Source organism: Lampris incognitus, chromosome 2 (assembly GCF_029633865.1).
Source record: "Lampris incognitus isolate fLamInc1 chromosome 2, fLamInc1.hap2, whole genome shotgun sequence".
In the NCBI taxonomy this organism is placed as follows: Eukaryota; Metazoa; Chordata; class Actinopteri; order Lampriformes; family Lampridae; genus Lampris; species Lampris incognitus.
In genome coordinates, this window is record NC_079212.1 from 126,394,758 (window position 1) to 126,408,604 (window position 13,847).

At 40.9% G+C, this 13,847-nt stretch overlaps 1 protein-coding gene and 1 long non-coding RNA gene across 2 annotated transcripts; one reads left to right on the forward strand and one right to left on the reverse strand.

The window, feature by feature from the left end:
- The first annotated feature begins 624 nt into the window (after window positions 1–624).
- tarbp2 (TAR (HIV) RNA binding protein 2) lies at window positions 625–10,348 on the forward strand. Its single transcript, XM_056273537.1, has 7 exons — window positions 625–802; window positions 2,137–2,451; window positions 3,500–3,569; window positions 4,108–4,225; window positions 5,042–5,169; window positions 6,422–6,617; window positions 7,607–10,348. The coding sequence occupies exons 1-7, from the start codon at window positions 750–752 to the stop codon at window positions 7,762–7,764; spliced, it is 1,038 nt and encodes a 345-aa protein (XP_056129512.1). The 5' UTR covers window positions 625–749; the 3' UTR covers window positions 7,765–10,348.
- On the reverse strand, window positions 3,450–6,377 carry LOC130107120 (uncharacterized). Its single transcript, XR_008809798.1, has 3 exons — window positions 6,312–6,377; window positions 4,105–4,196; window positions 3,450–3,563 (listed from the first exon to the last, which is right to left on the reverse strand). It is a non-coding gene; the product is annotated as an uncharacterized LOC130107120 (long non-coding RNA).
- Window positions 10,349–13,847: the final 3,499 nt, after the last annotated feature.

Sequence of the window (13,847 nt, forward strand, 5' to 3'; positions counted from 1 at the left end):
GATTGTGTCTCCTACATAAGATATAGTCCACCTGTGTGCACTTTCCTCCACTCTTATATGTCACCCTGCATTCCTCCCTCCTCTTGAAATATACGTATATTCACCACAGCCATTTCCATCCTTTTTGCAAAATCCACCACCATCTGTCCTTCCACATTCCTCTCCTTGACACCATACCACCATGCTTGCTGTCAGATGGAGCTGTTGTGGCGGCACGAGGGGGACCTACACAATGTTAGGCTGGTGGTTTAATGTTTTGGCTGACTGGTGTATCTGTGTGGACTGTTATGAGCAATCCAACCGGTAGAGGGACACATAACTTCATGTAGGTGTGTCGTCCTCCAGAACACAGCAGCAGCTTCCGGGATGTCACTAGTTCACCAACTCAGATATAGGAATATTATCCTATCCTTAAATCTAACTCCGAACGCAACCTCCACCTTTAAGGTTGAGTACAATATATTGACTCACTGGCCTCTATTATGAGAGTGAAGAGCTGCGCCTCTAAATGACTGAGGGGAGGAACGAAGGAGTGTTTCTGTCCGGTATAGGTTGGTGAACTATTAAACTAGCATTTCCTGCCGCCGGGTCAAGTCTTTCCGTTACAACGGCCGGAGAGGGGGTCACATCTTTTACATGTCAAAATCTAGCCTGTTCTGGAAAATACCGTCTAATGAAAGCAAGTGTCTCTTTTGGTGGGGGGGATTTGCCATCCGAAACCGATCGCTTCTGTCTAAGTGGAATAGGGAATGAACGACGAGATAATACCGGACAGCTGCAAGAGAAACTCTGGGTGCTCCAGGTGGGTTAGTGGTGTAAGAAAGCAGCATGGTAAACACTGGCTGAGATGGTTAACTAGAGGGTTAACCACGTGAATTAAGTTGCTCCGTTATTATTCCTGAACGAATGACAACAGGTTGAGTGACGTATTCGGCTTGATCCTAACTAGGTAGTGGGGTTATTAGATGGCACATTTTATTAGCGCTTATCCCCGACACAATATCTTCGACTCCAGCCAGCAGCTATCAGAATCAGAATCAGAATCGTGTTTACTGGCCATGGAGGTTTGCACATACATGGAATATGACTCCGGATTCGTGGCTCTCTCGGTGTACTTGACATAGAATGACAACGTCATAACACAGCAATCTTCAAATATATACACAAGGATTGACTTATACAGGCGAAATAAGAGGTGATAAAGTGCAGTGGTGCAGAGAATATATCAGAGATGCTGAAATAGATGTTAGCAGGTTACTTACATACATGCCTGAGGTAGATGTACATGACAGCGTACCAGTATACGCATAATATACAGTACAGTGTATCCAAAATGGTTGGATTTGTTTGACAGTGTTAAACGTTCGACAGCCCGCGGAAAGAAACTATATCTGGTTATTTTGGGGTACAGTGCTCTGTAGCGCCTGCCAGAGGGGAGGAGTTGGAACAGTTTGTGACCAGGATGTGATGGGTCTGCATGGATGTTGTCTGCCCGTTTCTTGAGTCTGGAGGTGTTATCATTCTATCATTAGCACCACTAACTCGTGTGTGTGTGTGTGTGTGTGTGTGTGTGTGTGTGTGTGTGTGTGTTAAGGGATAGGGGTTTTGTTAAGGGACAAGTGTTAAGTTTAGGCATGTAGTTGTTGTTGATGATGATGATGATGGTTAGGGGCTATGGAATGTATGAAGTAGGTGAGGGTCTGCCAAAGTAGGCTACAGAGCAACAACAACAACACAAAATGTATGCATGTGTGTGTTTGAGAGAGGGAGAGAGCAGACACACAACCCGTAAAGACGTGCAGAAATAAAACAGCCAGTCTGTAAATTGTGGTTCTGTTATTTTTAGATTTCCCATTTGAAATTGTTTATGCTTTTGGCAAATTTGATCCCTAAAGATAGCTAACCAGTAACTGTGCTCAATTCAAGAGAGAGTGTACAATATCCATCAATAATGGCTCATTTTTATATTTCAGTTTTATGCCTCATAGCTCTGGTGTAATTTCTCAATTGTGTAGTGGGCATGTGCTGTATAAAATCGAAACTGTTTGGTCTTTGTTGTTTAAGTCAAGCAGTTTGCAGTTTTATGAAAACAGAGCCTTAAAAATAAACATATTTTTATCCATTTCTCTTTTCTAGTATTGAGCAAATGCTGGCTGTGAATCCCGGAAAGACGCCCATAAGTCTGCTGCAGGAGTATGGAACGCGGATAGGCAAGACCCCAGTTTATGACTTGCTGAAGGCCGAGGGACAGGCCCACCAGCCCAATTTCACGTTCCGCGTCTCGGTCGGAGAGATCAGCTGCACAGGCCAGGGGCCCAGCAAGAAGGCGGCCAAGCACAAGGCAGCTGAGGCTGCTCTGAAGATGCTCAAGGGAGGCTTTGGGGGTCCCACTGGAATTGGGGTTGTAGTAGAGGGGTTTATTGGCGTCGAAGTGACCGTTGACGGAGAAAGGTGCGTACTAAGATTTTGATTTATTCCAGTAACTGGGGACATGGGTTGACAAAAGACACAATTCCCTACATATAGATACATTCAGTTAAAGTTACAATACTTATGACTGTTGTTTTTGAGTTTTTGAACAATTCAGATCCCAGAGATCCATTTGTAAGTGTTGTTGTGTCAGCACTTTTCCCACCACTAAACAAAAAACATGGTTGAAACTGGGTTTTGCTATTGATGTTGTAGTATCTTTTGGTAAAGAGGCGCTACCAGCTTTTCCTGCCATATCTGCTTACAAGTCACAAAAACTATCCATCATCAAATGTGTCTGCTCAGTGCCTTCTTTCTTCCCCATTGGGATGTAGCTGGGAAGATCTGAATCTTTATCCACTGTGTCATTTTTCCAGAAGAAGTCAACCCACTTATAAGCATTGAAATAAATTACAAAAGCGTTCATGATTGAATATTCCGGGATAAGCTCTTGTGACTTGTCCTATATCTGTGTTCATGTGGGTTTCCTCCAAGATCTTTAGTTTCTTCCCACAGTCTAAGATGTGCATATTTGCTGAATTTAAATCTCTATTCATAGCAATGGGCAATTGCCTGTAGCTATGAATAGTGTGTGAGTGACTGTGTGCATGGAATGTCTTACTGCCCAATGCATTCTGGGGTATGCTCCAGTTCTTTGTGACCCTGTGTTGAATTAAGTTGTTACGAAGAATGAGTGAATAAATGAAATGGTTTTAATTTGATTTAAATTTCTTATTCCATTTAGAGTTTCCATTTTTCCTTCACATATTTTACACATCAAAATTACCAGGAGGTGGTAGTGATATTTTAAATGAAATGACAATGTGATAGGATGGGATCACTTGATCTGACAATTATTGCTTTTAATTGACTTTTATCAATTCCAGGTTCATTATTTACAGATCTCTTCAGAATTGCTAGCTTTTTGTTGCTTGAATTTATTTATTTATTTATTTATTTATTTTTAACATTACTCGTTTCTTTGCCTGTATTGATCTTTTTCATTTGTGTTGTCTGGTCATCTATGCAGTCCTCAACCAGAGATGAAGTCCTCCAGCACCCCTCAGCAGTCTGAATGTAACCCTGTTGGAGCTCTGCAGGTGAGACAACAAACCATTTTCATTACTCTGGTTTTTAAGGAAACTTGCTATTGGAGTTTGCAGGCTTGTCAGTGTAGTTCACCTCTTAGCAGGCATACAAGTGTTAGAGCAATACCATTGTTATTAACTCCACTCCATAAAAAAACAGTGTTTTATCATAACAAATGAAAGGGTGTGTCTTTGCTTCAATAGTATAAATGTTTGCACAACGGTGTGGAACAACACATATCATGTGCTCATCACCTATCAGTGACAGTTTAAAAGCTCTTGTGCAACTAATGGCCAAAGATTTTGATTCTAGTCAACAACAATATTAAAAGCCACCAACACTAGTGCAAAAATGGTAGCGCCCTGATAAATCCATGTGTTTGTATTAATGAAACTTTAGTTGTTAAAACTGCCTTTTCTATTATCATATAGTTAAAATGTTTGTAAGTGTATATGTTGTGTGAATGCATACATATGTGTCGTGTTTGTGTGTGTGTGTGTGTGTGTGTGTGTGTGTGTGTCTGCATGCATATGTGGTTTCCTTTACCAGGAGCTGGTGGTGCAGAAAGGCTGGCGTTTGCCGGAGTACACTGTCACACAGGAGTCTGGTCCTGCACACCGCAAAGAGTTCACCATGACCTGCAGAGTAGAGAGATTCGTGGAAATTGGTAGACTGCATGATATTTCTTTGAAACTTTATCTGACAACATATCACTTGCGTTCACAAAATTTTGTCTGTGGCTTAGATCAAAATCAGATTTAGGCCTTAACAGCATTGAGATCTTTGTTTAATGAGGCTATGTAATCTCCAGCAAATTGCTGAGCTTCAGATTTCTGAGATTTAGAGATGTGAATAACAAGTACAAATCAAACTAGATAAGACAAACAACTCAAAAAGAAAGGCATGGGATTGGCTTACCAGTACGTTCTGCCATTTTCAAAAATCTGCAGTAGAAATGAATTTGCTGCAATTATATCAGGAGAGGACTTCAAGGGCTTTCACACAACATAAAAATTTGGCTGGCCCAGATTCTGTGTTTGTGAATGCAGAAATCTGAGTTGTTGGGGTGAGCATAAATTGTTGACTTTATTTCATCACTACTATTAAACAACCCAACCAAATTTTACTGTTCATATTATTCTTCAGGGAGGCTGAAGTATTACACAACATAGCCCCTTTAGATGCCGTATGTTATATATTGTAAAAAATTATCAAAAATTTAGATATGCTGACACCTATTCTGATCATCAACCTGTGTAAATTATGAAAACGTGTATACAAACTGGCTTGTTGAAATTAAGTACCATATGTAAGCAGTGTTGACTGTTATCACAGTTCATTTGACAATGGGGAAGATTTGGATTAAATCTAAATGTTTTTATTTTTCTAGCAAAAAAGAAGTCACATATTAGATTCCACTAAATGCATTGTCCCGTTAACCTGGTCTTTGTATGTGCTGGACTAAGACTTCATGTCTTCTCAGGAAGTGGCACATCCAAGAAACTTGCAAAGAGAAATGCAGCAGCTAAGATGCTAGCCCGAATCCATGACGTCCCGGTTGACCTGAGGGCCAACAATGAGGCTGATGCGGAAGACGACACATTCACGATGGTGAGAAGCACCATTTCACTTATTCTCCAATCTACATGGTTACAATAAAGCTCCAGGATTTTGGACTTACCTGGTTATCCAAAACACTGTTCGATTTAGCATGTTATATCTCAGCAGGCAAAAGGACCAGCCCGGTATCACAAGATTTCGTGTCATAGTCACGAAATTTAATCTATGAAATCGTGCTGGGGGACACGATGTCACTTAAGTTTTCTTGTCCGGCACCACGAAGTTGTATGGGCCAAGTTTTTCTTGCGCGAGTCACGTTATCAAGATGCTGGTCTGGCCTCCTGGGAGAATGCCGGTCACTTACATATATTTGAAAACACAAAAACTACCCTAACCCTAACCGCTGTAGTTTTTGTGTTTTTTTGAATATATGTAAGTGACCGGCATTCTCCCAGGAGGCCAGACCAGCCAGAGCCAGCATCTTGATAATGTGACTCGCGCAAGAAAAACTTGGCCCATACAACTTTGCGATGCCGAACAAGAAAATTTCAGTGACATCGTGGCCCCCAGCACGATTTCATAGATTAAATTTCGTGACTATGACAAAATCTCGTGATACCCTGTTGAAAGGATGCAATACCCATGACATTTAAATCAATCTCTGGTATTAATAAGTATAAGGATTGTCACAATGTCTGGAAAATACTCTGATGACATTTTAAAGGGACAGTATTTTATTGGCTGTGGCTGTAATGTTACATTAGATCACCTGCTGTTAAATAATTTACACCTGTACAACCTCCAGCTGGTTTGTTCAGTGTTTTGCTGTTAACTCATCAGCAAAAGTCTAACCATTACAAATACCATTTCAAAATAAGATCAATCTCTATAAGCAAAAAACAGGTAGATCCTTGACCCTTAATACTGTAGTTAACCTCATTGTGTCAATGTTTTTTCCGTCTATGGACACAAACGGATAGAGTAGGCCTCAGTTGCACGCAGGTAGTCTAAGTGTATTCATTCAGTCATACTGGGCTACATGTCAGCTGCTTCTAACTCAACCAAACGGCCTTTCACATTTTCAGTTCGAAGTTTCTCTCCGCCGTGTGCATGGGGCTTCAGGCCCCATGCTGCAAAGTAAAAGCTCATAGTTTAATACCAGATGTATACATGTCATTTACTCATTATCATACCTCACAGCAGGTGTGTCTTCTGGACCAGTAGAGCTCTCCCTAGCGCTTTGCTTCCAGGGGACAAACAAAACCAGGCCCCACCTTCAGACTCATCTTCTCTCTGTGTTTAGCATATGGGGAGCAGGGTAGAGTCCGGCAAGTGCAAAGGCTTCGGCTGCACTTGGGACTCCCTGCGTAACTCAGCAGGGGAAAAAATCCTGCAGCTCCGCAGCCATCCTCTGGGCATGCCTTCCGACTCCAACTTCTGTTCCCTGCTGAGTGACCTGTCTGAGGAGCAGCGCTTTGATGTCAGCTACCTGGATATAGGTGGGTGGGAAAAAATGTGCTCAGAGATAGTTGGGCTGGTATGTATACCATCTCTGAAGTCACACACACATATCCCTGCTGGCCTGTTTTCTTTCTTTTGTCTCCATCTCTACCTCCAGTCTCTCTTTTAGTCTTCCTGCTGTCTTGTTAAAGATGCATTGTGAAGTATATACCTGAATGCTGCTCTCTATTCAGTGTGAATAACTATAAATCCTAACAAAGGGGGCCTTCAAACAGCAACAAACAAACACATAGTCAGCCCAGTTCCTTTTAAATGCAGAAAATCAATTTGACAATGACTGCTGACATTTACTTGTCATACTATGCTTCAGATAGCATAAATATCACACATTTCACTTTTAGATGAAACAATAGCAAGGTGAGAGGCCTGCCTACTCTCTCCTAATAAATAAGCCAAATTAGATGAGTATCACCTATATCAGAGAAAACAGCTCGAATGAGTTTTTTTTACACTGGAGGTGTAAGTTAACTAGCACAGAGTACATCGCTTGCCACAGCTGCTGCTGTACTTGATTTAATAGCATTCAAAAAAGTCCAAGCATGAAATAGGGCTACAGAACTCCACCAGTTATATTGGCTGTATTGTGGAGATAATGCCTTAAAATACTAATATGTAACATTCTTAAAAGTCAGTACCTCTGGTGGATTACATATCATTCTTTAAATGATGAAATGCTAATGAAACAAAATGCCTCTAAAATGTAATGTAGTACAATACTAATAGAATTTAATACTCTAAAGGTAATAGCACTAGAGCTTAACATAGCATCCTAATAATGGAACATTTTTATGGACAACCCCACATATGTCAAAGTAGTAACCTTGTTCTACAATGACGATAATAGTGGTGACATTGGTGAAGTTTAATGTCAAACAGGTGAGGTTTAATGTGGCACTTCCTGTTACAGACAATGGTAAACCGTCATGAACAGATCTCTGTTAATGTTTACTTTTTTCTTCTTCTTCAGAGGAGCGCAGTCTGAGCGGCTTGTGCCAGTGCCTCGTCGAGCTGTCCACTCAGCCTATCACAGTGTGCCATGGCTTTGCCCAGAGCATAGATGCCGCCCGTGCCAGCGCCGCCCACAATGCACTGCAATACCTCAAAATAATGGCCGGAGGAAAGTGACGGTTTCCCTCTCACCCTCTTCCCTCTTGAGGGGAACTTGCCACCATTACACTGCCATAGGTTCCCACCCCACAGGACCCAAAGCGCTTTGCCCGGTCTTCTGCAAAACCACCCTCTCTCTTTTGTGATTGGTTTGAATTATGTGAGATGGGGAAATCCAGACTTCCTCCCATTCCCAAATTATTCTCTGGAGCCATTCAAAGTTGGTCACACTTTTTTTTGGGGGGGTTTTTTTTTTTTTTGGGCCAATGAAGATATAGTTGTTGGAGATGATGTACCCCTTTTGGCTTCACATTAGTAATCATTTCCAATGTAATTTAGGTCTAAATAGTTTTGCTTACCTACATTACTGAATTTTACGGATGATATTTGGACCATGTTCCCAAGGTTTTTAAGGGGAAATACCAACCACCCGCATTTTAGATATTGGGCTATATTTTACGGTGTAGGTACAGAATTTGTAGCAAGTTCCCCAGACAATTGCATAAATTATTTTTGTCCAAAAGGTGAGAAGGAGAGGTCCTTTTTTGGGTTAACGTTGGAATCCTTGGGCCATTCGTCTGGTGTGCGTTTACATGGATGGATGTCAGCTGTGATAACCCGCCATGTTGCTGAAGCACTCGGAGACTCACAAAAGAAAGATGGCAGAAAGTGATTTTAAACACATCTCCTTTTAATGGTTAATCTTATGTTTGCGGTTCTGAACAAAAGAAGGCCTTGGTTGCCTGCCGGTTTCATTGTTGTCAACCCTAAAAACAGACTTTATTTCTAAGTGAATTGTTTCCTAAAGGTTTGAATTTAGACTTTGCGAGTTTTTCCCACTTTTAAGATACTTTTAAGGATTATTTACCTCAGATGTATAAAATGACCCATTTTTGAGAGACTGATGTAATGAATGGGTCTTTAAATGAGCAGGGCTCATTAAAACCAGCTTCCTCAGCAAAATGAAATACTTAACTGTTTTTTGTTATCTTGACTGCTGAATTTAGAAATAATCTTGTTAGGAAAATCAGTAGATTGACGCATGTAGGCTAAATGCTAACATGCCATTTTAAATGTTGATCATTGACTAACTGATGAAATTATTATCCAGTGTCCTTTTTATTGGCCTGCAAATATTGTTCCCTGGGATTTAAATGATAGAAAGATTCCCTTGATAAACTGACTGAATTTGTCTCAAAGCATTCTGGGAATTAACAACCACGATGTGTGGACCTCTTTAGATCACATTTTTTAATTTGATTAAATGTTGGCAGGTAAGAATAGACTGCACTCTTCCTATTTGAGCTGGAATTGAAAGTAAATCATATATGGTTATATATAGTAGAGCTTACTGATTGAAATGTTTTCCTGAAAATTCAGAGATTTGCAAAGGTTACACATTGAGTACAAGTGCAGCTCTAATTTACAGCAATATTTGCAAACACTACAAAAACAAACTGTGTATACCTTCAGAAAAACATTTTCAACTTGTGTTCACGTGCCACATTCTACTTGTAATGGCGTAAAGTGTTTGATTAGATAAATTTAAAATTACTAGACAAAGTAAAAATGACACCATAAGTGGTACATGTGATTTTGATTTGGATGTTCTAACTGCTGAAATGTTTCTCACAGGCATTTGAGCACCTTCCATTTAACTTTTAAGCTTATAGTTTTGGAAGAACTGTCAGAAAAATTGTGAAACCATATTGAATTGTCATGTCCAAATTACCAATTTCTTCACCGTGAGAATGACTTACTACATAGCATTGCTAGTTGCATTTTTGAGTCATTTTTGGAAGGATTTGGGACCTCACAGAGCACATCTCAGCTAAATAAATGTTAGGTTGCAGTGCCATTTTGTTTTTAGTACTATCGTGTTATGGTTAAAATGACATTCGTGATGGGGCATGTTATCTTTTTGTAATCATTTTGGGCGTTGTAAGTATGGTTGAAAATGTGGCAGTTTTATGATAAGCTGATGGGCTTGGTGCCCCGGTAGCTGAATGGTTATGGCGCATGCCACATATCTGCAACATCCCTGGTTTGATTGCAGCCAGTGACCTTTTTTGCATGTCGTACTCATCTCTCTGCCCTTGTTTCCTGTCAACCATTTCACTATCATTGATCCAATAAAGGCAAAAAACGCCGACAAAATAATCTTTTAAAAAAAAGGAAAGAAAGAAAATAGTGTGGGCTTCGCGCTGCATGAGCTGACCGCTACATTTTGCACAGGGTAAGCGGACCAGGTTTGACTCTATCTACCTCCTCTGGTGTATGTTTTACATAACCTTGACCTGATTTTTTTTTTTTTTTTTTTTGGAGCCTCTCAAGAAAGATAGGCATCTTTGTTGGTTAACGGTTGGTGCTGTTACCATGAGTGGGAAACCCATAATCTTTCATCTCTACTTTGCAGTAGAATTGAAAGTAAATTAGACATCGCCAACCTCCTCAACAGGGATGGAAAAAAACAGACATCTGTGTAAAATGTCAACCAATGTTACGAAGCAAAAATTAGACTGAAGGATGGCCCACCCTGTAAAATTGATGCTTACCAATAAAGTTTTTTTTACATTCATGGAAACTTGAGATGAATTGTGTTGAAATAAATTGTCAATGCTGAAGTGCCTGTATCACCATTTTATTTAAAATAAATGTTCATACACATTTTCAGAAAGGCACAGCCTTTGAAAAGTCTCTCAATCACTAATTCAGTGTACTGCTTGTAAAAAAATGACGGTGGAGAGCTGCGATGTATGGCCTTAATATGATTCGTCACACAAAAAGTTCATCCCCTCCTCAATTTATTTTTACATGTGCCGTTTAGAAAACTTACAGTATATGTGCCAGCATACAACACTCTCAAATCCTAAAGCATTCAGTAGTAAATGTCTCTAGGTTTCCGTATGCATCAAAGCCTTTGCCTAGGTGCCCTGCCCAAATCCGAATTCAAGATGGCCCCACACACAACAGACACTGTGGTGCTCATACTTATTCTTCAAATGCAACACTAATTATGTGAATACTGTATAGTAGAAAGAGCCCTATCATGCCCCTACTTATTTTCTTCAGGTACAGGTGTGTTAGTTACATATTGCACGTTATTCGACATTATCACACCAATTTGGATATTTTGATATTTTCTAGGTAGAAAAAGGGGAGGGAAATAAAAAAAAAAGTTTGTATCATTATTAAGCATATCGCCAAGCATCTTTGTATCTATAACCATACTTTGCTTGCAATAAAACTTGAATGGATCTTCAAGATAAGGTTTAGAAATTCAAAAATATAATGTACAAAAGGAAATTCATAAATATCTGTGTGGAAGTTCAAACAATAAACAAAAAGGCTTGTGGTAAGATGCTGTTCCCCGTCTACTGTCTGACTGCAGGCGGTCCCAGCGGCCCGCCAGACCTTCCCAAGGGCAAAAACACAGCATTATCCAGCAACTCCACTCAGACATAGGAAAATACAGACAAAACACCCATGTAAGGATTCTTCCACAGCGCTATAGTTTAGCGTGATAGAATTTAGTATGATGAGTGAGTGTCTTCCCTGACGGGCTGTTTTTCACCTCTCCTACCCTAAACAGGCATGAATACGCCTGTAGGCTGAACTAAACTGACTGACAGACACATCTATACAGTACAGTTTACAGGCACATCTGCATAATGGCCTGTCTGCACAATGAACCTGGCAACCCTCCTTGATGCATGTATGCTCGTGTGCAAATACAAATATACACATCAAACGTGTGTGCAAATACAAATATACGCATCGAAGTGTGTAAACTATGGAATGCCATTCCTTACTGAGTACATGCCTCATGTGACCCTTAAACAAGATGCTGTTTATGTCATGTATGGAGTTATGGCTGTGGTTAAAACGTCCCTGTATCTATCTAGATGTCAAGAGAAGTTGTCCGAACAGCTTTAGATATGTTTCAGAAAATATAACAGCATTGTACCAAAACAACAGTTCAAGCTTTCTTGTTGCCACGAAATGCTTGTGAAGAGTCACTACACATACACTGGTACTGAAGTATCAAGGTACCTTTGTATTTGTGTTTTGGGGACAACAGTGAGGTTGTCGCTCATGTTGTGTCTGTCTGATTGTACGAAATCCTCCTTTCTTATGCTGGGAACCTATTGAGATAAATGTGCCATGAGGTTATCACTTATTACACACACTTGGGTGTGATGTGCAGTATCTATTTGTGAAGATCTACTTTCCTATGAATATTAAAAAATTGTAATAATATCTAGTTATATTCCACAATAAGTAATATCTAAATACCAGTGGACAACTAAAATAGGGAATGATAGTAGACGGTAAAAAAGCAAGAATTAGTCATTACAAATCTCCTAATCCCTTTTTTTTTAATCATACTTTGGTTATTGTATTCTGTTTTATTACATGTATTGCATTACTTTCTTGCAGACTCAAGGAAAACTAAGTTACCCTAATGAGCAGCTATTGTCTGTCTTGATAAAACAATAAACAGTTGGTGACTGAGTGATAATATTGTTGATCTTGACATACCTCCTCCAACTCAAAGGAGGTGGTTTGATGGAAGGTATCAGAGATATGTCCCTGGGTTTGATATTTCAGTGGACTCAGATACTGCATCGTCTCCTGGCCAGGCGACTGCTCATTATTCCAGACAGGTGGACCGACTGCTCATTATTCCAGACAGGTGGACCGCTTTGCCCGTTATTGACATCTGCTGTGTCAAAAGAAAAGGATGTGACACTGTCAACTCCCTGGGCATTCACACCAGCAAAGAAACACAGGTCGTGTCTACCGTAAGGAAGTAATGAGAAAGAGCCAGTCTGAGAAGTTTCCCGTGAAAAGTCATCTCCCAAACACAAGAGTGTGCCGTCCTCCTCAGGTGGAAAGAAGGCACGCTCATTTGGTGAATATCCATTGGTTCTGTGGGGTTTGTCTGATTCCCAGCGTGAGGTATTTGGACTATTTTTCGTCTCAGAAGAGATGTCAGGCAAACCATTTGGATCAATGGTGTATATCTGTGGCGAGTTGGCGGGCACTGGGCATATGCTCTCATCTATCTGTGGGGAAATGACTTCACAGGCAATTTTGTCAACAGGGATCAAGTCAGCAAGCCTTGTTTCTCGTGCCATCTCACAAACTACACTTTCAGTTGAGCCACAGTCATGCAGACTTTGACTTGATTGTTGACTGTCTTCCATCTCCATATGACACACTGTGTCGCCACACTGCAGTGTGCCTGCGTCCATAATGGTCTGCCCCATTTGCTCCTCTAGCCCCCTCTCACAGGCTTTATCACTGTCATTTATTGGATGCACGTCCTCAGCAGAGTCAGTCCAATCAGGTTCATCCAAATCCAGTTTCTTGGAAGCCCCTGCCCTAGCGTTCTCCAAGACTGCCCCCACCACGTTGGGGAGACTGGCCCTCTTCCTGGGTGAGGTCTGTGGGGAGGTGGAGTCTGACCCACGGGGAGAGCCTCCCGTGTAGAGGCACATCTTGGAGACCATATCCTTCAGCCGCTCCACCGGGGAGCGCGGCTCTCTGCGAACACTTCCCATGAAGCGTGCAAACTTCTCAGTGGGAGAGGGAGAGAGTGTGAACTCAGGTGGGGGGAGTTTCTGGAGAGGCGTACGGGAAACATGGGAGTAGAGGGAGTAGAAAGCATTGGCCATGGCTGTCAGCACCTCCACCTGTCTGAAACGACCTGAGGAAAGATCAAGGTTCACGTTTATTTGTCATTTATGAAAGCAAGTTTACAATTATTCTCATAATGAAATGCTTGTCATTGTTCAAAAGGTCAACTTGTGCAGCTGAGACGTATTCATGCACCCAACTCTTAACACCACTCAGGTGGCACAACAGAGGATTGCACAAATGACATGGGGTTTTATCTGCCCAAAGGGGTAAAACTTAATAACCCAAATATCAGGTTTCAAATGTCAATTCTATATTCATTCATTCATTCATTAATCTTCAGCCGCTTCTCCGAGGTTGGGTCACGGTGGCAGCAAGCGAAGTGGCACGGTGGCAGCAAGTATTGATTCCCTGGATCACACTCACATATCCATCAATCTGGAAGGACCTGAGAAGTT

What these genes read in the sequence shown, in the direction of transcription:
- tarbp2 (XM_056273537.1), top strand. Translation starts at nt 750, where the DNA reads ATGAACGACGAGATAATACCGGACAGCTGCAAGAGAAACTCTGGGTGC. An exon ending in AGAAACTCTGGGTGCTCCAG is followed by an intron (nt 803 to 2,136) that starts GTGGGTTAGTGG and finishes TCTCTTTTCTAG; the next exon opens with TATTGAGCAAATGCTGGCTG. An exon ending in GTGACCGTTGACGGAGAAAG is followed by an intron (nt 2,452 to 3,499) that starts GTGCGTACTAAG and finishes TCATCTATGCAG; the next exon opens with TCCTCAACCAGAGATGAAGT.